This window comes from Phoxinus phoxinus, assembly GCF_949152265.1.
Source record: "Phoxinus phoxinus genome assembly, chromosome: 24".
NCBI classification, from domain to species: domain Eukaryota; kingdom Metazoa; phylum Chordata; class Actinopteri; order Cypriniformes; family Leuciscidae; genus Phoxinus; species Phoxinus phoxinus.
Genome location: NC_136899.1, coordinates 15,123,498 through 15,150,816, shown reverse-complemented (window position 1 = coordinate 15,150,816; position 27,319 = coordinate 15,123,498). Strand labels below are relative to the sequence as shown.

The window sequence follows — 27,319 nt, the reverse complement described above, 5'->3', positions numbered from 1 at the left end:
CTTTTCTGGTCCACCAGCACTTCCGCTTGCCATGATGGTGACAAGCAAACCAGTAACTGGTCCCAGCATGCATTATATACAGTACCTTATTCTGGTGACAAGCAATGCTGGATTTCTCCAGCAGGGTTGTCTTCAGTTCCGACAATTCTGGATTAAGTGTGTCTCACTTTTTAATCAGAAAGGATTAAGGGTTAATGAGCAGTGTTCATTAATCTAGTCCCACTCTAATTCTCTTTATATCACTTCCACTGGCTTCAGTCTCCATTGCAATGACTTAGATTTCTCTTAATTACAAAAAACTTGACCCTGTCTAACACTTTCACCAAAAATGATGGGATTATTCTGTTGTGATCATGAAAGGAGTTGTCCATCTGTTATATAATTATATATATTATAATTATTAATGTTGAAAACAGGATTTTAGGATTCTTTGATGAATATATCGTTCAAAAGAACAGCATTTATTTTAAATAGAAATCTTATTAGAACATTATAAAGTCTTTACTGTCATTATACTTTACTGTAAATTATAAGATTGTGTGAGGAAAAGAGAGATTTCAGTCAATAAACTGGTTGGAACTATCTTTTTAAACAGGCATTATTATGCTTTTTTACATTTTTAACTTTCTTTAGTGTGTAATGTGGCTGTTTGAGCATTAACATTGTCAGCAAAGTTTACAAAGCACAAAGCCCACTGCAGGAAGTTGTTCTCTATGTCAGTAAGCACTGTTTCTGAACTCCCTGAAATGCCTCGACTGTAGCCTTGAGTTTTCTTTCAGGAATGTACACATCACAATATTTCTCAATTAAAATAATTCCTGCCCAAGGCATATGAAAAAAGGGGGCGAGGCACGCCCCGAAAGCATCAAGGCCCGTTCGAATCCAATGTTAGCTTCACTTCCTGTCTCATGAGATACCTTCATCCGATTCATCCTTCGCTGCCTTTGATATCCCACAATCCTGTGCATTTCATTCTGTGACAATTGAGCTAAAAACTAAAGACGGCATCTGAAAGTTGTGGTTAGTGGTCAATTTGTGTGTAAATGTATGTTTCTGACCAACGGTTTCCACTTTTGATGTAATTTGTACTAGAAATTACTATTGTACTAATTAAATATTCCTTTAGTTATCACCAAAGCTCTCTCTATTTTGTTGTAAATAATTAAACCATTACGCTGCCTCATAAGTCTGTCCGAAGCTTTCGGACGCAGTCAGTGTGTTGATACTCGCAGTTATGGTAAAGGGAGTGGTATTTCATAAACACGGTTGACCGATCACAACACACTGGTCCAGCCGACCAATCAGAGCACATTACTCTATTTGGAATTCAGGGCTTCATAGAGACAGGGTCAGGAACTAAACAGAGCGCTACTGACAGACTGGGGAAAGAGGTGGTTCAACAATGTAAAGTAAAATATGTGCAAATTAAGGTGTTTTTGCATGAAAGCATGAAAACCTATTCAAGTAGACCCCAAAAACAAAATCAAGACTTTGCAAAAGGGCATAATATGGCCTCTTTAAAGTCCCCCTGTGGTGAAAATCAAGATTTTAATGTTTATATGTCTATGTGGTATTTTTAATTAACTTTTAGACAAACGTGCAAATTCATAGTTACAGCGTTACCTTCAAGCTATTTTAAGGCATTTCAAGGAAAAAAAAATTTCAGGGGGACTTTAAATGAAAAGAAAATTACTAAACATATGACCGAACATATTAATTTTCGATTGATTTGAGTCCCACAATGTAAAAAGGCTAAATTAAAATGTAAAACTGCATTATTTTGGTGTACTACACTGGCTATCCCACAAACCCCCAGTGAACTGTTATGCTTCTTACATCAGCAGATTTCAGACTGATATGTTAAACACATCAATCCAGGCGACCACTTATAGTCTAAGCATGCAGAAAAATTAAACAGTAAAAGCCTGAGTACAGATCCAACCAGCTTAAGATAAACGTGTGATGAGGGAACTGTCTCTCCCTCCCTCTCTGCCCTCTTTCTTTCCCATAACCTCTGTCTGGCTGAACCATGAGTAAGCAAGACCACCCAGCCGTGAAATTTACTGACTGCGATACAGTTCTTTGTCCCGCTACACCTGCTTGTGATAAACTTTCAAAGAGCGCTAACAGTAGTTTAAACAAAAGACTGAACCATTTTACCTGCAGATAAACAAAACCCCTTTAAGAAAGCCGACTGCAGATAAACACAACTCTCCTTTATCACTCTATCTGTCAGACATAAAAAGGGCAAAGAAAAAAGAGAATGTATTTGATTTCCTTCCACATGTTTCTTTGAGGGCATGTTTAGGTAGAAAACATTGGTATCAGATCACAGGTGATTATAATAGACTTTTCTTCAAAGCACAAAGGAAAAGTTTTGTGTTTAAAAAATAGTGTCATAACCAACAGGTAATTCCACTCTTCGGGGCAACTAACTCTTCACTGGCAGTCATGATTTCTAAGATTAAATACTAAAATCTGCATTATGTTTATTTAGAAAATGAAATGCTAATTACAAAAAGAGGCACACACGTTATGTCTCCAGTTGGGAAATGTAATCATTCATTCCCTTTTCGAGAGCCATTCATCCATGTTATGACCTGTGCTTGAACTCTAAGTCTAGAAAACATTAACTTTGATATGGTCCATTTAAAGTAAAAATCTACAGAAAGCTAACTTTTACAATGTTTACCATCGGGAAGATCTGAGAGTCTCCCCAAAAATATATTTCTGTCATTTGTTGTTATTGTTCATTTAAAACTAAAACTATTACAAATAATGTTTCCTTCAATGGGCTATATGAAGAATTAAGAAACCCTTGTTATAAGCGACACTGGCAGCAACAGATGAGGTAATTAAAATGACACTGTTATGAAAGTTTAATTATAAAGTGTATTTGAGACATATAGATCTGACTATCTGAGACTATAGTTTGAATGGATCCACATTTACATTATTGTACAGAATATAGCTCTTTCGGCATTATCCTGAACATTGAATAAGCAAGCATTACATGTATCATGGAACGAAAAAGAGAGGTTCTCTGAAGTGCGCGTAAACGTCACATCCTTTTGATTTTCCCGGCAAAAACGTTCCGAGCCCTTCATATAAAAATCAGTCAGGCTTTAGACAACCAAGGTCTCGTATTTTTCGTTTCCTTACAAGCTGTTCACACATTGGCAATACAAATGTGATTTACATGAATATACATAAAAATTACTTAGATATAGCCCCTTTAATTGAAATAAAGTTGAAATGAAATAAAATATATAAATTAAATTTGCCAATATTTGGCAACTAACTGAAATAAAATAAGTTTTAGTAATTAAAAAAATTTACAAAAGCACAAATTACTAAAACATTAACTAAAACAAAAACTGAAAATATAAAAATAAAATCTAATTGTTTACAGATCTTTTTACACCTTTAATGTCATATTAAAAACCCAAAAAATTATAGTATGGTACATAAATAATACTAAATGAACACTTTCAATTCAACATGTGCGACCTGACGCTAACAATAAGTATAGGCCAAACAAGCAATATTTGAGACCGAGACCGATATGCACGATTTTTAATGAGTAACGACTCTTACTCTTTTTACAAACTATTGTATGACTTCAGAAAACGTTTTATTTTTAAAGATTACTAAAATCATAGAGCATTAATCATAAGAACTATGGAAAAAATGGTGTATGAATTATAATTTTTGTTCTTTTTGTTGTCTTTTGGTATGTTGTCCGTAGTCATCTACCATCCATCAATGGCACAAACTGTGTAAAATGTCAGTTGAGTGTAAAATATTTACCTTGAAAATGGTTTCAAACATATATCTATGCCTCTAAGCCGCTACATCTATGGAGGACCAATGTTCATGGTAACATCTGGATTCTACTGCCTTTTACTGCCATATTAGACTGGGAAGGATGGAGGCAAACTTAGAAATGTCAGAAACCATGTTTTAATGAGATTTCGACTGACATCACACATCACTTCTCAGCAATCAAACCAATGAATGACAAATAAGAGTGACGCACTCTTATGCGTCACTCTTATTTGTGTGTGCGTGTAAACTGAAAAAGGGATGGTAAGGGTTAGTTAAACCAAAAATGAAACTTCTGTCAGTAATTACTCACCCTCATGTTCTTCCAACCCCGTAAGACTTTCGTTCATCTTCGGAACACAAATTAAGATATTTTTGATGAAATCTGAGAGCTGGCTCACTCCTTCATAGGCTGCAAGGTAATTGATATCTGCCAGCCCAGAAAAGTTAGTAAAGACATCGTTAAAATAGTCCAAGTGACTACAGTGGCTCAACCTTAAGTTTATCAAGCGACGGGAAAACTTTTTGTGCGCAAAGAAAAACAAAAATAACGACTTTATTCAACTACTCATTTTCTTCTGTGTGGGCCTCTGAGTGAGTTCACGTCGTGTAACAGCGCGGCGCTTCTGTGTTGTACATCAGAACATAGGCTCACTATTGGCCAGCATCACACGCATCACACACATGACCAGCGTCGGCCAATAGTGAGCCTATGTTCAACCCAGAACCGGTGCGCTGTTACACTATACGTCAACAGCTTAGGAGAATGACATGGAAGAGAAGAGATGGTTGAATAAAGTCGTTATTTTTGTTTGTTTTGTGCACAAAAAGTATACTCGCCGCTTGATAAACTTAAGGTTGAGCCACTGTAGTCACTTGGACTATTTTAACGATGTCTACTAACTTTTCTGGGCTGGCAGATATCAATTACCCAGCAGCCAATGAAGGAGTTAGCCAACTCTCAGATTTCATTGAAAAATATCTTAATTTGTGTTCCGAAGATGAACGAAAGTCTTACGGGGTTGGAACAACATAAGGGTGAGTAATTACTGACAGAATTTTCATTTTTGGGTGAACTAACCCTTTAACCTCAATAACTTTCAGTCCTTAATATCATCACAGTCTAAATCCCCACCCCAGGGGTGCGTTCCTGCAATTTCACTGAGAGGACATGACATGGTTTTTAATCACTACACATCAAGGGCTGTGATTGACAGGCATCAGAAGGCCGTAGAGGTGACAGGATTTGGGCCTTATATCACCATTTTAGAGCAAGTCTGAGTTGACATGGAGCTCTTCAACCACGACCAGCAGGATTAAAACCCACTGGGGCGGAATGCGATAAAGAGGTGCCTAATCACACTCACAAACACATGCACACACACAAACTGGCATTAATCTGCACCCCACTGTGCTGGAATGTGGAGGCAATGTAATGCTGTGCCCATGTGTTTTTTTTTTTGTTTGTTTGTTTTTTGTGAGGAATGCAGCAAAAATCCACATGAATCCAACCTGCTGCTGATCTAATCCCACAAAACCCATAGTCATATATGAATAAATATAAAACCAGCACCAAACACTTTTAGCTTAATACCATCCATGCAATTTACTCATTCAGACACTAATGCAAATCTGCTTAATACACCCGAATGCACTTAAACTCTGCAAACAAAACCGTATTTTCCATTTTTACTCATACTCAACATCAACTTCAACATCTCACACCAAACATAACAATATCTTAGGCATGCACTTAATTAAAAATGTCAATGTTTAGTCAACAATTGAAACTTAATGTCTACCCAATATGTCACAATATTGAGACTATTCAACTTATGACTAATATCACAAATAAGACAAATTACCACATCTAGAAGGTCAAAAATCTTGAATAGGAAGGGAAAGTACATGTAGGAATGAGACTTTTTCTTACTATCTCATGTTTTTTCTCCAGCAATGAGATTACAAGAGGAGCAAATGGAGATTTTGGCTTGAGTCTTGTTGTGGCTCTGGTTTGTCTTCTGTGGAAAAAGATACTAGCAAATCTCACAGTTGTCTCCTCTAGAGTTTCAGAGATCTCAACAATGCCTTCAACTGTGCTCAAATTTACCAAGATACCGAAAGACTGCAATCAAAAGCATGATATTTTCGTATTAACACATACATTAGCCACTAAATGAAAAGATCTTTATGTCAACAATTCTCAAAGAATTTTTGGAGAAACATCTGCGGCAAAGTTAATGTGACACACCTGAGAACGTTTTTAACGATCCCTGAGCCATAAAAAAAAGCAACATTTGCACAATAACATTTTCTTCTGGGAATCGATTCTTTGAAATAATGAAAACAGGAGATCTGCGATCAACAGTGACCAAATAATCCAATATGAGAGGCGCAGTATTGTAATCTAGTTTCCTGATAAATCTGGCATATATTGCGAATATTGTTGGCTCTTTATGAATTGCTTTTATTTCTCTTTTGTAAGTCGCTTTGGATAAAAGTGTCCGCTAAATGCATATATGCAAAATTACTATGCGGCTATCCACCTTTGATGATCTCATACTTACTGGGGTGTGTGACTTGTTGCTGGGTTATGCTTGCCGTGGACCCTTTAGGTGGACTGATTCTGCTTCTTGGTTGGGCCACCTCGTCCTCTTCCTTTATATTAGTGTTTTGCGGGATATGCGACAGTGTTGTCCCATTGACCGGAGGCCTCTGGCCGGCTACATTGCCCTCACTTCCTGTCCGCATCACCTTCTCCCCCGTGCCGAGCATTTTGGGTCTGCCGGCAGGTGTATCCCGACGGGCCGAGGGGAGTTTGGAGCCGGGACCCGCCGAGGATGGGCGAGCAAGTCTTGAAGGTTTAGACATACTGTAGAAATGCTGGTTAAATTCGAGTGAACTCAATTAAGTCAGTTCATTAGTCACTCACATGGTATTCCATTACAGTCGTCCAATCAAACTGCACAAGTAGAATATCCAGAATTGTGTTCCACAGGTGTCCAAATCCTCCTTGGATTTTCACCGTATTCCACAGAGAACGAACTGCACCGTCTTGGTATTACTCTCCCTCCTTCTCTGTCATCTCTCTTCCTTCCTGTCCTCCTGTGTCTTTACTCACCGAACGAGTCCAGACGAGTGCAGGTAAAAGAACCAGACGGCGAGAGAGACGGAGGAGGAACGAGGGGGAAGGGGTTAATCACCACCTTTCCAAACGGAGCCTCCAGCGTTCCGAAGTGTATGCGTGTGCGCCTCGGGATGACTGACAAGGGGACAAACAGAGAAAAGCAGCCTGTTCCAATGTATCAGCGCATTCCAACACACAGTCTCAATCTCTCTCTCATTCTGCCGTCCTAAACTCCAACTCTCTTTCTCTCTCTCTCTCTCTCTCCACCGTCCTTTTTCCTCTTGTCTAGATGCTCTCAGCTTGGAAAGGCAAAAAAAGTCTCAATGCTTGGGAATAAAAAAGGAAAAGAATTAAAAGGGAGGAGAAAAGGTCTTCTGTTGCTGTCACAGCTGTGTGTACTGATCCTCATGCGAGTCTCTCTCTCTCTGCTGTCTTCAATTTAACAGGCTGGAAGACCATTGCTGTGGTGTGTGCTGTAGAAAATTACACATACACACACACGTGCCCGGGTATTTCTGGAGAATTACAAAGCGGCAAAAAGGAAAGTGGGATTACACTAACATAGCTAGTACTTGAGCTCTGCAGTGTGTGTGTGTGTGTGTGTGTGTGTGTGTGTGTGTGTGTGTGTGTGTGTGTGTGTGTGTGTGTGTGTGTGTGTGTGTGTGTGTGTGTGTCAAAGCAAGGCACGCTGGAAGCTTTACTTTGTACTGAAAAGAGTTGGAAATGGAGGAAAAATCCAGTTTGCTGTTGTCAAAACAAGCACAAACACACTCGAAGAAAGTTTTCACATCTAAATAGTGAAAGAGAGAGAGAGAGAGAGAGAGAGAGAGAGAGAGAGTGACAGAAAAACTTCCATTTCATTGTGCCAGTAAAATATACAGTATAAGGAGTTTTATTTTGTGTTTTATTGCCCTTTCAGCACTATCACAGGTTCTTGGAGATTATTGTCATTTAAAACAACAAAATATCAGTAGTAAATAGACCAAAAATAAGTAGAGCAAACTAAAATATGCAAATGATCTAATTTCTCATATTGCAAAATAATTCAATTATTTCACATATGTATCATCAAATTAAATCTATACGTTTTATATCATCATTTTATTTAATTTGTTAATATAACAATTATATAAAGTTATTTAAAATGTATTTATAGTTTTTAATTTAATTTATGTGTTTTTTACCATCATAATTCACTTACATCTATAAAATCTCATGCAGGGTATATGCTGAGTTTGTAAAAATTAATCCGTCTCTCTTCATCGCTCAGATTTTCTCACAGAAAAACTTTCAGTGCAGTTTTTACCCAGGGTGCTCAGAGCACATATTAATCTGATACATCTCAGTTCATCATAAACAATAAATGTAACAATGTACTAGTAAAAACACACAAACTATATAGTATGGTCAAAAGAGGGTATTGGATAAAGGTTTTTGAACAGATAACCTACTAACCCAAAAGCCTGTGCCTCTCGCCGCTTCACTATCTCGCCGCCCTGTGATTCCATTTCACGGAAAAGCCCGGATCAAGCCATCCAGAGGCGGGATATTTACCTTTGGATTTCATAGTCTCCCAGTGGAGCAGATTTGGCTGCCACACAATCCATAAAAAAGCTATGGTAAAATGCATACGCATCTAGACAAGAGATTTAAATGTACAACATTTCATCACTGGATTAAACCCCCGCTGACATGGCTTCAAACCATTCGGCCATCTGGACAAACCATACATCAATCATTTTAACACAAAGAATGTGATCATATCGGAACATATCTGTGTGGCGGCTGGACTGAGAAGTGACCTATTTAAGAAGAGCCAAACAGATATATGTGTCCTAACAACTTTTTTTTTTCATTCATGTATCACGAAAATGGACATTCTTTGCAAAGTACACGTATATGCATATCCATGCAGAGAAAAACTAAACCAGGGTACCATGGCTGACTTTTGACCCACATTTATTTTCCTACTAAATGACCTTTGACCACGCTATATACAAAACAGATGTATAATGCAGATGTTGTAAATTGGCTTCTGTGTGCGCATACATATGTGTGGTGTGCATGTGATATGTGTGCCTCAGCCTGTGTGAGCTTGCATATGTATTTGCGTGTGTTATGGGGTAAATGAAAAGCCCTCTAATAATACACTATATTTGTCTGCCTCATGGCTCCACCCTATGGACTCCATTCACTGCTAAAGCTCAGTGTAAGCTATATTTAACTCTTTAAATAATATATGACCTATGAGACTGCTTCATTTTAAACCATTTACAATTCATTTTACCAGCGAACTTTATACCAAAACTATATACATTGTTTTTGCTAACAAGTTCATAATAAGGAGTCATATTCATTAAACACAAGTAAAATGAATTTGTATACATTCATACAATTTTTATATTATTTACAACTATTTATAATATATAAAATTTGACATTAAATTATTAGCTTTTTTTAGTTTTAAATTATTTAAAAAATAATAATAATTGTGCACTCCTTAACTATCATTTTATGTAATAATTTTTTTTTTTTTGCAAATCGTTCATTAAATTCTTTTGCACTTACATTGTTCCAGGTTTTGCATTCAGTTGGATCTGAGTAAATCGAAGGATTTTATTCGATTCTTGGACAGCGGTGACCCCCACATGACATATTCAACCCCCGTGTCCCGTTACTAAATAATCCAGAGCAAACAACGAGTGTGTATCAGGTAAAAGATCTTAAGAGTTTCCCAGAAGCAAACAGATACATCATTATATCTTAAGTGCCTCATACCTGACTATCAGCAGGGTGAATCATTACTGTCGCCACATGAAAAGCGTGTGTGTGTGTGTGTGTGTGTGTGTGTGTGTGTGTGTGTGTGTGTGTGTGTGTGTGTGTGTGTGTGTGTGTGTGTGTGTGTGTGTGTGTGTGTGTGTGTGTGTGTGTGTGTTCATGCCCCCAGTTTCTTCAAACACATTCAGATTTTCATGAGCCAGAACTGATTTCTCCACAAGAGGCATTCAGCTCCTCAAGCGTTTCCTGTTATCCCTGATGATGTAATCACACTATAGGAGTCTCACTGTGTCTTTGAAAGGGGTTGTCTGTGTCAAAAAAATTGCATATTACTGCAGCAATAATAATTTGACTTTTATGGATTTTATGGATATTTATATATAATTACTGGTATTCACTACTAAGGCAAGCATCACTATTAGTATTGCTCATCTGTGTGTTACAAGTTGCACGACTCTTCTTTTTCCATCAACTTACATTTGCTTACATTAGTGCTTATATCATTTACACCTTGTGACACTAAACTAGACCATTTAACCTTTTTACAATTCACACCTCCTCAACTCAGCACCTCACCTCCTCAGAGACACATTGCTCTTTCTCCAGACGCCTATAATGACTATTCCTGACTCACAGCTTTCATAACGGCATCGCAGGTTTTTGCTACGAGAGAAGCTCACCTGAGGTAAGTAAAAATGCCTCAGAGTTTAACCAGAAGACTAACAATTACACCGTTACATTCCTCAGTAATGAGCCAGAGATCGCACATCAGACCACTGCAAGAATATACAGGGACTGAAATTCCATTTAATGGGAATAATTGACTTAAAAATGCCCAGAAGTCATATTATAAATTCAAGGTTGAAAATAAGTCAACTTCTTGGATAAAACAACCATCATCACTTTCCTCCATGCAAGCCTGAGCAATAAAGACAGATCATAAAAGTATCTTAAACTGCTGGAAAAAAATGCTTAATCATTTATTCAGTACTATGGATGGACAAATGCACAAATAAACAGAGTGAAAGTAAAATGACGCAGACATGTCATTTGTAAGATAAGACATAGAGAATTCAGTGGGTTGATGGAAGAATGAAAGATTTTAGAAGTCTACTGAAAATGATATAATCATGTAAGTAAAGCAGTATCAAACTTTCAAAGGACATACATGGTACTGTAGTGGGAGGAAATGTAAAAAAATAATTAAAAAACAATAATAGTCATTTAAATAATAATAATGAATAAATACATTAAATAATTAAAAATAATAATAATAAATAATGCAATAATTAAAAAGTTACAAAACACAGAAAAGATTGTGACAGTGTTTGACAGTAAAATGATTTGCTGAGATTCCTGACCCCTGTGTCTCTGGGGCCCCCATGTGGCCTGACCATTAAAGTCCATCTTCATCTGATACACTGTAGTGACTATAAACTAATGAATGCTTGCTCTGGGCTCAATTTGTGCATTTTGAGTCATTTTAGGATGTTTAGAAGTCTCTCAATTATCAATTATCCCACAGGTGTGAAAGACTGTGTCACACAAAAAATGAATATTTGACTGTCTTGACATTTTGGATGCCAGAGCGTCACTCAGCAAAAGTGCAATATCTATCTTTTGTGATTACACTGAAGAGTCCACATTCATTGATTGTGTTTTTTAATACTGCTGGGAGAATTACAATTACAAATGATGCCTATTATCTCTGTTGTCCAATAAACCTTTTTGTCATTTGTTAACTCCTTGCTTTATTAAGACCAATGCACCATAAGTTAGCAAAGCTAGAGGAGTAATGGTTGAGGAACTCTTGAAGAGGATGTAAATAAGAGACAGTGACAGCAGCCTTATGGGCTTATTGATTTTAGCTCAGCACTCTGTGCCAGGCTAATACAGGTCTAAAAGATGAGCACAGAACCGTTACAGAGCTGCCAAGCAAAGCAACAGAGGTATTCCAGATGGAAGAAAAATCTCAGTTTAAATCAATTGCGCCACTTTTACATTCAAATCAAAGCCAGTGCTTTTAAAACTAATACTGCATTCGCTTAGACACATTTATCTGTCAGCGAGAAGAATTTGTACCTTATGTATGTACATTAAACATCATGCAAAAACCAGAAGCGGATTCATTTAAAATGGTGAATGTGATTTTTGAGCATGAAATCAAGCGCTCTTGTGTAAGACTAATTGCGCTGCTTTTCTTAAGGAGAGACGTGGATAATCTGTACGGAAATGTCGTTTGAGGAGCAAATGCTGTACTTGCAATTGCTGAAATGTGTATTCAGCAGTTCAGTGGGCTGTAGCGTATTGAGGTGACTGACGTCTAGCTAGACTTCATCTGCATTCTGGCCAAGACCTTCCCATTCAGACAGTTAGAGACCGTCTGATATAAAATATAACGTTTTTTAAAATATGTTTGAGCCAATCACCTGTGAGATGTCTATCTGAATGCCAGAATGCCATCTGATAAATCTGCAGCCAATTGACCCTTCAGGGAGCTTGATTGACAGGTGATCTGACCAATCATACTTCGCCATCCGCCATTTTGTCCGACAAAGGAGTCAGGAGAGTTAGTAGATTAACATGGGAGGATTTGAACTTGAAAAACGGAGTGTACTGACGCCTTTCCGCGGTTAAAACAACATTCCTTCTTATGTTCATTCATGTTTATTTGATGCTATAAATTAACTTGAAGAAAGAGATGATCGGTTCACGAGCAGCTTTAACTGATGCTCTACAGCGATCTGTCAGGCACATTAAAGAGCCACAAAACGGTATTTATTGTTTACATTTCTTTTAAAAATTACCAAATTTGAAAGGTGAGACTTTGTTTAATATGTTTAATATCAAAAGTAATCGCAAAGTAACCTTAATAAAAGTAACCTGTCTGTCAGCGTGTTGTCAGTGTCCTCTCTGCTCCGCAATGTATTTTTCACTGCGTGAGAACATGGTGTGGCGGCGTGAGAGCGGCGTGGCTTGTCGGACATAGCGACAGTAACTAAGGGGGGCGGGTCTTTGCGAACGGTCAATTGTTAAAATAAAAGAATGAATACAAATTGTATATGTAAATATATAAAATAAATAATTTGGCTCAAAACATTTACATTTTAAATCATGTATACTTCTAGATAGGCATCTGCCTGCCAAGCAACTGCCATTGAGATGAAGGGGAGTCCTAAAAGATGGTTGCAAAACCAGACAAATTGAATCTTGCCATTTTTTGTCAGTTATATCAATCAAATCCCTGAATTGACTACGGCTGCGCCATCTGAGACTGGAAACTCATCTGAATGCCCCAGTTGTTAGTTCTACACTAAACTTGTAAATTCAGGTTCATCCTTTTTGTTTCTTTGTTTTTCTCACTTTCTCTTTCCCCTGAACGAACACAGGCTATTTTACTTGGCCATTTCAGCGTGCAGCTGGGTTATGTTAATATGTAATTATTCCACCGTCCAAACCGTCAGAATGGATTTTAAAAGGTCACTGCAGTGAGTGTGAGAGCAGCTATAAAAGCCAGGGTCAGTGCTCAGTCTGAGGGTGACTAACATAACCACCAGCATGAGCACCAACAGTGTGGCTGCAGTCAAACAAGGGGAAGGGAGTAGACAGAGTCATCGCTTTTTACTCCCATTTACTGGCTGTTAATACAATGAACCGAATTGTGTGTTTTCGGGGATGAGGTCGTTGAGTGAGCATGCTGTATCTGATACTGCTAAATTCAGGTCTAACCTGGTCTTAGGACCTAAAGCTGCTAACACTAATGGAAATAAAGTTAGCAAAAAGCTCATTTTTAAAGCTAAATTTAAATGTTGAATACAGTTAAATTTATAATCAGCCGCTTCACATGTACTTTAGTATGTTAGTGACATCACAATTAGTGTACTTTTTTAAAGCACGACAAAGATGATTAAAACGTGATTATTTAAAATGTACTTAAAGTGAAACTTTAATTTGACATCATTACAAAGTTCACTTTTCAAGTGTATTTAAGTGTGTTAAGAAATATAGTCATGAAATTTCATGACTATATTTCTTAACACACTTAAATACATGTTTAATGTATTTTACTCATTTTAATGTATTGTACTTATACACTTAAATTGCCTATATGAAATTAATATTATATTATCTGCAAGTGCAGTTGTTTTAAATACTTTTGAGATTTGAAGTACACTTCAAGTGCACATTCAAGCACACTTCTTTTTCACAAGGGTATAATATCCCAATATTTTAAATGAAAGCTGCAGTCCGTAGTTTTTCCTCTTTGTCGCCATGCTATTTCGCTATTTCGAAATCTGCAATTGCAGTTATTTGTGGAATTATCAAGTTTACGTGGGTTGTGCCTCGGTGCGGCACAGCGCGGATGAATCCAATGTTTTGAGGAGAATGTGCGGCTGTCAGATGTGTGGATACTGTCATTCGCAATCACAGATTCTACTTTTTGGAAGTATGACCAACATAAGAATTTTCACCAGAAAATGTCATTTTGAACAAGTAACATCCACTTTTGTTTTCCGACCAACTAAGGGAAAAAAGCATTGCAGTAAATTGCACTGTTTAAAACGATCGCTTATCATATCACGTCAAACCGTGCAAATTATACTTTGTTCTCAAATTGTTAATGTTAACAACATCAGCATTGCGTGACTACATTTAATGTGTATTAGGGATACCTGTAGTTCAGTTTCCATTCTGTGCGGTCTATTGACCGAAAAAAGCCATCTCTGCGTCCATTTTGAACTCCTTCAAAACACGGAGTTCATGCCACCTTTCAAAAGACCTTCTGATAATTATCCTTGTTTTCGCATAGGCCCAGTTGCAGTCTCTTTTTTTCTGTAGGCACTCCTAAGTCCGAAGCCTTTTGCATTTTACAACGGGGGAATCTCCAGTTGTCACTGGTGATTGTAGTTTGAACCTTTCTGGATCTGCCATCAAATTGCTAAGTTTAATGATATCAAGTGTTTTGAGAAAAGGCTATAAATCTCCACCTCCAACATCCTCACACACAATATAGCCTACTAGCCGAGATTCCTTTTTTATGTCTATAGATGTGACGTAATGACGCAAAGACATGCTTGAATTTCCCGCGGAAATCCACCAGTACCACTGGAATTAAAAACATCAAGCTTACCGTTTTGAATCGTCCGAATTGCATTCATACATATTCATACAATGTGGAACGTACTTTTTCAGCATTCGCAAAGTAACTACAAAGTCAAGAGAGTATGCGATTTCAGATGCAGCCCGTGTCTCTCTTTTCTTGATGCATTACTAAATGGAAGAACAAAAAACATCCTGAGGCCATGGCGCGACACAGCAGATACAGACAGGTACACTGATGGCGTCCATACTTCAATTCAATTCACATTTATTTGTATAGCGCTTTTCACAATACATTTTTCACAAATGCATGTCTACATTACAATTTAGAGTGATCTGTTATCGGAGTTGACAGTGTCCAAGTTATGTATTTCAGAAATGTACATATACATAACACGCAGTTATCTAACAATATATAAATTTAACGCAGAAACAATGAGCTCATTGAAGTAAATACATGCTGTTAACAAATGTTTAGTATATATAGATTTTTTTTTTGCATTTGTCATGTTCAGCTGACAGAGCAAAAACAACATTCACACACCATACTCTCAATTAACAATGTCATTAGAACTAGATCATCACAGTTATTTCAACAATAACTCATTGTGATAAATCCAAGTGAAGCTGAATTTGCAGTTTCCAGGGAATTAACACATTATATAGTTCAACAGCTGTGGACTGTTAGAGCAAAACCTGACACAAAACAAACTGAAATAGCTTATAATGACATTCCCATGTTCCTCTGCTTTAGCATATTAACACTGAAAAACAGGAAGGGGTGTCGTTTCACATCGAGGTGCTAATGGAATACCAAATTAATTAATGATCGCTAGAGCATTCACCATCTTATTCTCCGTCAGCTCGACTCTCAAAATAGCTTCATTAGTCACTGGTAATTAGGCGAGCATATTGAATGTCTCGCTGTGTTATAATACAGAAGGGATGAAGCAGCTATATCCTCATTATATAACAACCAGTCAGGCAGTAGTGATGAGCCTCCGTCCAATCTGCAAGGCCAGAGCCTGAATATGCATGAGTATGCAAATCCATATTAGGGATTTGTGATAATGGAGTGGAAGGAACAGGCAGACTGAACCAAAGACAGGTGGAGAGACAGGCAGATACAATTATTCTACTGTCATCAGTGAAGACTATCAAATTCTACAAATGTTGTGCATTGTTAAACAGAAAAAAATGTCAATCTGTAGACATCACAAAATATAAAGAAAAGGGAAATTGGACCCAAGTATAAAGCTTAACCTGGTAAATTATGTAAATACACTGCAGTCAAAGTGCATACTGCATGAACTGCTGTTAGTGTTAAATTAATTAAATTAAGCTGATTCATTGCAGTTGGATGTCATGGCGTTGACGTGATGGGAAAGCCTCTGTCTGAGCCGGTGTCTGAAGCATGTGTCTAAACGTGTCAATCTGATTGGCCAGGGATGAAATATCGCCCCCCTCACTTGAGAGAACAGATATCTCCGGATCGGGATCTCCCATGGAGGCCATCCATGAGAGAAACTAGGTCGGCAACCACACTCGGGCTGGCCAGAATTCTGGGAGCAGAGCTACCGGAGGACAGAAGTACAGGCACATCTGTACCATGTCCATGGTGTCCAGCTGCAGCCATGAGACCTAAAAGTTTCTGAATTTCCAACACAGAAAGCTCCTGACCTAGCCTAATGCCTTTTACAGTGTTCAAGATTGAAATTGCAGGTGCAGGAGACAGATGTGCCTGCATCGTGTTTGAATCCACACCACCCCTAGAAAGTGTTTTTTCTGTTATGGAGAAAGAACACTTTTCTTGGAGTTTAACCAGAGTTTAACCAGACGTTTTATATAAGCGAGCACAACATCTCAATGCTGTGCTGCTAACTCTTCCAACTGTGCAAGATTGAGACAATCGTCTCTCTAATTTAACACATGGATAACCAGGGGATCCAGATCAGCATCCATGCATTTGGTGAACTGGTCTTGGCCGAAAATATTAATAAGCTTCTAACTTTGAACAAAACTTTCTGTGTTCTGTGTAAGTAGGCGTCTTTTAGATCTACCATCACAAAACCAATCCTCGTAATGTATTTGTGACACTATGAGCTTAAGAGAGTGAGCATCTTGAACATGGATGTCCAAATAGTATGGTTCAAGACTCTCAGATCTAAAATCGAATGCAGCCCAATATCCTTTTTCGGTGCTATAAAGTACCAGCTGTAGAAACCTGTCTCTCTTTCTGGAAGGGGAACACGTTCCATGGCCCCTTTGTCCAGAAGGGAGAGCAGTTCTTGTTTGAGTAATCTCTCGTCTCCTAACCGATGTACTTTCGGCATTACAACACCTCTACAATGAGGCAGACGGGAGGCGAATTTAATTCTGAAACCTTTTTTTATAGACTTTATGACCCACTGAGAGACATTGGGCAGAAGTTGCCACACTTACGCAAATTCAATAATTCAATAATTTTGGTCTGCATGAAGACCTGAATCAGTGAACTGGTAGGAAGTACTGAAGCTGGCTGAAGGACAAATCTATTAGTGAGCGAAGATGGGGCGAATGGCCGTTAGGCATCTCTACCTCCCGAATCACAGAAGGCCTTGGGATAAGTACAAAAGGCCTTCTGAGAGTCCCGAAGGGAATCTGGAACATGATGGGGCAGTGTAACAGAATCCCTCTGGGAGGGGGGCGCTCTCAGGGACCAGGGCCCAAAGGAGCCACGACTGCTTTTTCTCAGATGCTCTTGTGGAGATGACTTCCCTCAGGTCAGTCCATCCCCTAGCCAGAGTAGTGTGGGTTTCCCGGCCCCAAAAAGCCACATTCTCCTTTTGCTCCTCTCTCTCATCTTTATCTCATCTAGGCACCGGTCTATCACGGCTGGAGGAGGCTGCTGGACCAGGCGAGGGATTAACTCCTTGAACGACTCTGATTGATGTTTCACTGATACCACTTTGGTATCAGTGTCGCCAAACAAGCCATAGGGCGAAATCGAGGAGTCAAGAAGAAAGGCCTTTACTCTTTCTTCAATGATGGCTAGATTGGACCACTGATGCAGCTCCATGGCAACCATTGCAGCCATTGAATGGCAGATGGCCGCCTCAGGTCCCAAGCCCTCAATGTGGTCCACGTCTTTGAGCGGGCCAGCCTGTTAGCCTGCATACTGTGCAGGGACGCAGTGCTACCCTACACGGCTTAGTGGGTAAGGCGGGTTTCCTCCTAGACGGTGTAACAACCTCAAGCACAACAAGCAACAACCTCAAGCAGCTCCTCAAAAGTGGCAGACTAAATACACAAATTGTCAGGGTTCTGCATGTTTCCCTGTGCCATGTGCTCGGCTGTCTATTGTGTAGCCCCACCCATCTTGTTATCTGTTTATTAATTAGTTTTTCCCACCTGCTCTCCCTCGTTACCTGCCTTGCTGCTTCCCTATTTCTTCTCCTTGTGTTTGCGGTCCTGTGCTGGATTGTCATTGTTGGTCATGGCATGTCTTTGTATGTTGCCAAAATCGTTCAAATCGTTGACTTGTGCGTCCCTTCATGGTTTCCCTGCTTCAAGTCAAGTCAAGTCAAGTCAAGTCTGTTCGGTTCTGGTTCCCCCCCCCTCTGGTTAGTTTTTGTTGTGTTTGTTTTATTTGATTATTTAATAAAGAAATTAAACCCAAACCTACATTTAGGTCCTCGCTCCTACCACAGTATATACTTATATACTTATTAATAATATCTATAACACATTAACTTTGACAGCCCTTAAAATATGTTTTGTAAAATAATTTTCTTATCAAATATTCTACGGACCAGGGGTTAGACAACCTTGGGGATACTTTGAAAACCCCTGGTATTTAACATTCCTTATGCCTTGGACTCAATTGCTGGATAACTAGTCGATCACCATGACCCATCCCTAGCCTTAGATGTTATTTGGTCATTAGAAAATAAATCACACATGTTTCTGATTGGTCCTATGCTTTAGCTTGGAGTTAAAGGGTCACAAAGCTTGGCCCACTTTTTTCACAGCTTGACTGAATGGCATGTCATGTACGTGTGTACACATATGTTTCTGCCTTGTCTCTGACATAAACACACCTAGTCTGACCTCGGTGGCACGTGTATGTCAGCCAAACCCTCCTAGAGAGCTTCCTGTGCTGTATTCACACACGAAAATGTTCCTTGTGGAACCTATGGAAAGCCAGCAGGAATAATTATACATCTGGCTAGAGAGGGACGAAATGAACTGCTGAAAACTCACAGGAGGAATAGAGAGAGAGAGTGTTAAAGAAAATAAAGAGATGGAGGACAGGGTGAAAAGAAAGAGAGAGTGAAAGAGGTAGCAGGTGAAAGACATGGCTGGCCTCTTTCCCGAACTGAGGCATTGAATTAACCATCACTTCATTAGATCCTCATCAAATTCCTCATGTCGACATCAAAGACTTCCTGCGTTCTCCACCACATCCTTTCTACAATTCTCAGGACAATGAACTGGCCAAATCTCAGCAAAGAGTTCCAGAGAAATAGTCATACAAATCAATGGAGGGTCTTGGGATGCATTAGAATGTCTCTCAAAGTCATGAAGAAGTTCTGCAGAGAAACTTTCTGTCAATGGGGAAATTTGAATTAAAGTGGTCACCATTTTCTTTAAGTTTTCAATGGGTTAACATGAACAACTATTTCTTCCTGGAGACTGATATAGGTGACAAACCACAAGAATGTCCATCCCAAAAATGAACACATATCTGTAACTTATTTAAACAAAACATAATACAACATACAATATAACTGGCCATCAGAACCAAGTTACTAAGACAGACCATACAAGTTATAATTCAACCAAAATGTTAATGATGTTAGACATAACAAGACAATGTTCAACAATACCAATGTTAGTTATTGACATTTCAATATAGTACATTGACAAGAAGATTAAATAAAAGAGAGAGACCACACTCACTAAAAAAAGACAGCTAGATGGGGTTTCCAAGCTATTCACGCATTCCTGACACAATATTTTAATATTATTATGCCTATATTTCTCTTTGTAAATGGTATAGGTTTGTGGTCCAGGCAAACTACTCCCGATGGGACAAACACCCCATAGAATCTCATGAATATTTGAATCATTGAGAAAGTGAGAGAGAAAAAATCTTACCACATTTGCAGATGACTTTAATATTATTTTATATGACTCGTTTTTATTATCATTGCTGGCACTTTGATTTTTTTCTTTTTCTTATATTGCTTTGCCAATATTATATGTAAAATAAGCATGTCAATAAAAATCCAATTGAATAAGAGAACTGAATAAGACGAAGAGAGGATGAATTTGAGAGAATAAGAGAATACTGAATAAGAGAGAGAGAGAGAGAGAGAAGGATAAGGTGAAAAAAGGCTTCACATGTGAGAGAGAACAGAAGAAAAAGATACTGTACACCAAGAGACAGTCAATAAGAGTGATGGATGAAGAATAAACATACTAATGCTGATCTATAGAGAAGGTCAAGAGACATGCTGAGTGGAAGAGGAACAGAGGAAAGAGCAACAGAAGAATAGCAGACATGAATAAAAAAGAGACAGAAAGAGTAACACCATAATGTCTTCACAGCTGGACGGAGGACATTTAGGCCATGCCTTTCTGTTGGGACAAGACCGTATAACAGGACCCAGAAGAACTTAACACTAAACACCATCTGTTTCTCCTGAGCCCAGCTTTCTGCCAACTGTTTAAAATTACGAAGCTTTCCTTCATGTCTCTAGAAAGATTAAATGCACACAGCATTCCAAACTGTGGCAAGAATTTCTGCACAAACGTGTTATATTAGAAACCGTGATAATTGTTTTCTTCCGCAATTAGTCTAAGTAATGAGAATATTTTTGTCAATGTATGTTCCATTTAGCTTTATCAAATTCACTCTAAAACCAATTAATGTCAGTCATCTTATGTTGGAAATGGTCTCATTTGAGGTAGGTAGGGAGATAGATCACATTACTTAATCCTATTATTTTTAATGAATCAAAAGCAAAGCAAATTGTTCTCACCAGCTGGATCTTTAAACAAACATTTCAAAAAGACGAGGCAACAGTTCCCCAAATCACATAGAATCAAAATCAGAACTGAAGCGAGAGATTCTGTGAATCAGAATCGAATTGAATCTGGAAATCTGTACAGAATCAGATACATTGTCAAACTAGACTCTTTCTTTTTTATTGAAAAGAATGAGGGAATGAGATCTGGAAATGACAAATGCAGGATGTGAACTCAGATTGCATCACCGTTCGACAGGTCCATACGTGCAGTAACCACCAGGCCAAATCTCTGACACATTATTTAGTGTGAAAGAACAAACTGTTTGAATAGATCACTTCTGAAACACAAATGCAATCTCATTTCTATTTTATTTACGCTACATCTCTATATCACCTTATCGGAGGTCACTGTGTGTCTGTGTGTTAGATATGTTTGCAGCATTTTCAGATACACAACTGCACTGTTAGGTTTGTAATGGAGCGTTCACACTGGCATCAGTCTTACTCTCACATCACTGGGTCTGACACCCTTTTCTGCTCTCCAAACACCCCGCAGGCCCATATGTCCTTAGATTCACATGGGTGTAATTGCAGACAAATATTAGAACCAAAAGAAGCTCCTCTTTTAAAGCCTCATGAAATAACACTGAACCCTGGGCCAAGAGTCTTGAGGGTTCTGAGAAATGTTTTTAATAAACATCCTCCTCACTGACTTGCTGAATGTTGGTCTGTTTGTGTGAGTGTGCATGCATGCACTTTATTGTGTTGCAAATAGGCATCAAAGCAATTCTCTCATTAATGTCTTATAGATGCAGTCTAGTGCTTCCTCATCTACAATACTGGCAACCTGTGATTTAGTGTCTGGGCAAAATGGGATTAGAAAAGATGATAATGATGGCACAAACATATATGATAACGTGGAGTTACACACACACAGAGAGACACACACAGAGACACACACAGAGACACACAGAGACACACACACACACACACACACACAGATAAAGGTTCTAAACCTCAAGGATTTGCATATCTTAATGCAAGCAAGGTTCAGCTCACCTTTCTGTGTGCTGCATGCATGCCATAATGCTGAAATGTGGTTTATTATCTGAGTTGCTACGCATTAAAAGGAATAGTTCACCCCAAAAATGAAAGTCATGTCATTTGCTCACCCTCATGTCTTTCCAAGCCCATATGACTTGAATTTATGAAGAATATTCTAGCGCTTTTTTCAATATAATGAAAGTAAATGAGGACTGGGGCTGTCAAGCTTCAAAAGGACACAAAAGCACCAATAAACTATCATGAAAGTAACCATTGTGATTATTCTGGAAGTTTTAAGGAATCAGCTTCGTGTGAGGACAGATTGAAATTAAGCCATTGAATTGTTTTATTGATTTAAGTTTATTGATAATTTTCCAATCCAGAGAGCTGTTAACACCTGCGACCGAATCAGTGAGTTCAACTTGAGAAGTACGATTTGTGAAAGAATTATTAAGACTTATTTATTTTGTGAATTGGATCAAAAGAATCACTGAAAATATCTGATTCAAAAGAATGGTATGTTTATCTATAAGAAAAAAATTAAAACAAACAAAGTCATACAGGTTTGGAATGACATGAGGGTGAGTTTTTGGGTAAACTACCAGTAACTAACTAACAAACTAACTAACTAACTAACTAACTAACTAAGCAAGCATTTTTATACTAGATATACAGTACTTTTTTTGCAAAGTAAAGAAAAATTTGCCATACAGGTCTGTCCAAATAATGTAAATCATACACTAAGATTATAAATAAAAATCCATAATACCATTTAATCCATAATAGCCCCATATGCAAACATTTTTATTATTTTATTATACCACTAGAGTCTGTATGTGCATAGGTAGTTTGGCGGTTTGTAGGACAGAAAAAAAAGAACATAATAAACAGAATATAATAATAATATAAACAATACTACCCCTAAATAATTTGTGATTATGAGTCTTTTAGCTGAGTTGAGATTATGTAGATGAAATGGTCACTCAGAAAGTGAAAAGGAATTGTTTCAATAATAAACTACAAACCCAAGCAGAAAAAGATGCTTGTCTGTTGTTGATACATTACAAATTGACAAATTAGTCTTTCCAAAAAGCTGACTGACCATTTCTTTATACTAATTCATTTCCTCTCCGTGTGAGAGAGACGTGCTTGCACTGGTCAAACACAAGCTGCCATGTGTTCTGAAACTCTCCACCAGTGTCAATGGAAAAACCGGGCAGGCACTAGAACGACGTTTAGAGATCTTTGCGAATTATTTTTCTCATGACATTTTCTGAATAAAAATCAGACAGACTGAATGTAACTCCCTTGTAAAGTGGATTTGGGGTAGAGAATTGTGCTGAATGAAACTAATAAATCTAGTGGTTAGACCTCGGCGGCTAGATTTGGTTCCCCAGAGGAATGTGTAAAAATCCGACCCACCCTGCTGGCTGCCTTTCTCCATATTTATTTAACAGCTGAGTGTCTGTGCATCTACATGTATGCAAGAGAGAAACTACAATGATTTTCTATGAGTCTCAGCAGCCCAAAGTGTTCTCTAAGAGGTGTACTGATCTCCTATGTAGTGTTCACTGCTTTCTACACACTGTGTAGAAGTATGTGCACATCCAAAAGTCATCAGACACAGATGATACTTGAGTTGTGCAGATATGATGGTGACATAATATACTTGGGTGAATTATAATAATATTTATACTTGGGTAAATAATAATGGTAACACTTTACTTAAAGGGGTGGTATAATGCCCTTTTCACAAGATGTCAAATAAGTCTTTCTATGTGAAGTTTTACCCCACAGATATTTTTATATAGCATGTTAAAGTTGTAATTTTTTGAGGGTGAGCAAAAATACACAGTTTTTGTGTCTGTCCCTTTAAATGCAAATGAGCTGCTGCTCCCGGCACAGGGGGCGGAGCTTCAACAGCTTGTGTCCTTTTACCTCACACAGACATGCACTGAAAATTTCAAAAACTTTTAGCCTTTTATGTTCAAACCGGAGTCAGACAATGATGGAGAGACTCAAGAACAAGTGACAACATGTAGAATGCAACAGGACATTTCTGAATATTTAGTTGATGAATTGATGTTGCCGATGTGAGTTAACTATCTTCTAGTCACTGATTAGCATATTCTGTCATGATAATCTATAAATCGTGTTCCCGGGGGCGGGGTTTATGTCAATTTTAGGGTTGGTGATGTCACTAACCCGGAAGGAATGTCGTGTAGTCCCTACCAGCCGTTTGTTGTAGTCCTTAAAAAGCAATTTCTTTAAAGGAAAATATCTCCCTTTGCTTTGAACTTTGAGCGTCGTAACTTTGCAGATGTTGTTTATGCTCAAACAGCAACATTACACACTAACTAAAGTTAGAAAAGTGAAATCATATTCAACCACCCCTTTAAAGCTACACTGTGTAATTTTTTAAGTTGATTCTTAGCAAAAAACACTTTGGTCTTTCAAAATTATATGTGCTCATTATAATTACTTCTACCAACTAATCAAGTATTCTCGTAAGCGTAAAATCTGCCGTTTATAATACATACGAGTGAGCTACTCGAATGGCGGAAGCCATGTTGCGCCTCCATCTTGAAAATACATTAGCCAAAGAGGGACATACCTGGAAATTCAAGCTTCGCCTTTCGCGTTTTTACACTCAGTGGCACCGTGACGAATATGAGGGGGAGATTACTCGCGACTGGCGGCAGATTTGAAATAATACGGCCACCGTAGGAGTTAAAACGCCCTCGGAATGGTAGGGGCTAGAAACTAATATTCAGTTGGTAGTTATATACAATTTCACCGCTAGATGGGAGTAATTCCTACACAGTGTAGCTTTAAAGCCTTTATGTGTAGTGCATTATCAATCAGCCTATATATAAAAATATATATATTTTAAATTGAACTAAAATTTCACTCTCAAGTTATATATACAGTAACTCAAGTTATATATATTTATATATAGGTATAGTCCTTGCATCAAACACATTTCCTTAACATTGCTGGCATCCTGATCTGCTGTTTGACCTGCAGGGTTGATGACGTGATTTTACATAATTAATGTATAAATTGTTAATATAGAATTTAAGTCAAAGATCCACAGCTCTATCAGAGAACCCCTGACAAACACACATATTTCTCTTCCCATACCATTATTTTGGCCTGTCATCTCATCTCCTCAGCTGTCAGAACAGTCAGGATGGCTGCAGCGACCTGACATCTTACAGAGAAGTGAAATACAGACGGGTACAGAGTGACATATTCATGCAGGCTTGATGTGTATGATTGTGTGTGTGCCTGCTTTCATCTCACAAGTGGCTTGTGTTGAGAGAAATAGGTGCCATCTGCTACACCAAGCAGTCTGGAGTCTTGTCTCTCAGGTCTTATTACAGGTACCCTCTGAATAATACATGCATATGGTACATGGGAACCTTAATGCCACATTCTTGTAAGACACACACAGTTTGTGGGTGCTGTATGGATGTGTATGGGATCAAGCCCTTATTAAATTACATTATTAAAGATGAGCTAATCCACACAAATCACTTTGTTTTTAAGGAGGGACCTATAGCATATAGATAAAGTGACTTTATATCTTCCAGTGTAACATAATATCTTACAATTGGACTTTATCGCTTGCAATGTGACTATTTTTTAATGGCAATCTCATAATTGCAACAGCTGTAAACATATCCATGTAACTATTTCACAGGTGTTACTTTGTTTCTTTTAATTGTGACTTTATAGTTCACAGTTTGACTTTAAAGTCAGAATTGCGAGATAAGTCGCAATTGCAAGTTATAAACTCCCAATTCTGAGAAATAAAGTCAGAATTGCAAGTTATAAACTCCCAATTCTGAGAAATAAAGTCAGAATTGCAAGTTATAAACTCCCAATTCTGAGAAATAAAGTCAGAATTGCAAGTTATAAACTCCCAATTCTGAGAAATAAAGTCAGAATTGCAAGTAATAAACTCCCAATTCTGAGAAATAAAGTCAGATTTGCAAGTTATAAACTCCCAATTTTGAGAAATTAAGTCAGAATTGCAAGTTATAAACTCCCAATTCTGTGAAATAAAGTCAGAATTGCAAGATAAAAAGTCGCAATTGCATGTTATAAAGTCAGAGTTGTGAGATATAAACTCGAAATTCTGAGAAAAACAGTTCTCTCTCAGAATTGGACTTTATAACTTGCAATTTTGACTAAACTGGCAATTGCGAGAGAAAAAAGTCAGAATTGTGAGATAAAAAGCAGCAATTATCTTTTAATTGTTTTATTCCGTGGCGAAAACACAACATAACTCATAACTAGAAACCAGAATATAATCAGGGCTTAGTTTTACTGATGTAACACCTAGCAACCTAGAGCACCTTAGCAACCATATAACAATGAGCTAAAAACACTCTTAACACCATAGCAAGAGCATAGCAACACCCTGGCAACCACTCTCGAATTATGGCAGTGTTAAGTTTGCAGTGTAATCTGTTTGCAGCTACATTGATTTGTGCATTTGTATAGCCCATGGGTCTCAATGTGTGTGTGAGCGTGTGAGCATGTGGTTATTCACACTCCCCTCAAGCCTCAATTTTATAAGAATGTTTAGTCTGTCGTTAATGCTGTAGAATTCAAGGGACATTTCTGTGGTCTGGGAAGTAAAACTAAACTTCTCACCGTGAGAAGTGTCTCGGCATGTCAGCAAAAAAGCAGGGAGAAATAGAAACCTCTCATTCACCGTTTCGCTTAAAGTGTGATTCATACCTTCCTGACCAGAGGATTGAGAAGAAAGAAACAGAAATTAACTGCCTGAGATAATGCTCGTGATTTGCATCAAGGTAGAGCCGTAGAGGCTGCTGTGCTGGTGTTATTTTAGATGGGGGAACTTAAGAGCTCTTGCCAGCAGAGCAGTAAATCTGCACAAAAACAGCTGCGAATGTTGTCTGGGGAATACAATTATTTCACACAGAGGAAACCCTTCTGTTCTTCACATATAAACCAACAAGTATCTCCTCCAAAGTTTTTCTAGGTTCTTTCTTTTTTTTCTCTTACGCTCTTAAAGGGATAGTTCACCCAAAAATTTTAATTTTGTCATTAATTACTCAACCTTATGTCGTTCCAAACTAATCCATATGAATTGAGTGGTCTAGTCCAAATTTCCCGAAGACACTCGATCACTTTATATGATTAACAGATTTAATTTAGGCTTTTATTACTGTGGCCGAGAGAGCTCAACGCGCTGCAACTGAAGAAAACACATGCAAATAGAAAAACACACGCAAATTAAGAAAACATCTTCATCAGTTTCACAACACATGTGTGCTCCAAATAATCACAACACAACCAAATACAGAAACGCACTGCAAAAGTTCACAAAACAACCAAAAACGTGCTGCAAATAGCACAGACCACAACGGAAACGTTTCCAGGGGACCGCAATAAG

General features: G+C 38.0%; 1 protein-coding gene across 10 annotated transcripts in view; it reads right to left on the bottom strand.

Moving 5' to 3' along the window:
- The window catches only part of kiaa1217 (KIAA1217 ortholog), a 124,072-nt gene that overhangs the window by 88,512 nt on the left and 8,241 nt on the right, over nt 1-27,319 (bottom strand). For 5 of the 10 annotated variants that reach the window (XM_079602096.1, XM_079602105.1, XM_079602101.1 and 2 more), the window contains exon 1: nt 6,393-6,656. The exons of 1 other annotated variant lie outside the window; for it this stretch is intronic. In XM_079602096.1, coding sequence (XP_079458222.1) covers nt 6,393-6,600 — 208 coding nt within the window. In that variant the 5' untranslated portion in view covers nt 6,601-6,656. Of the gene's footprint in view, nt 1-6,392; nt 6,664-27,319 lie in introns of those variants that run through there. 4 more of the 10 variants (XM_079602104.1, XM_079602103.1, XM_079602108.1 and 1 more) reach the window with 3 other exon arrangements.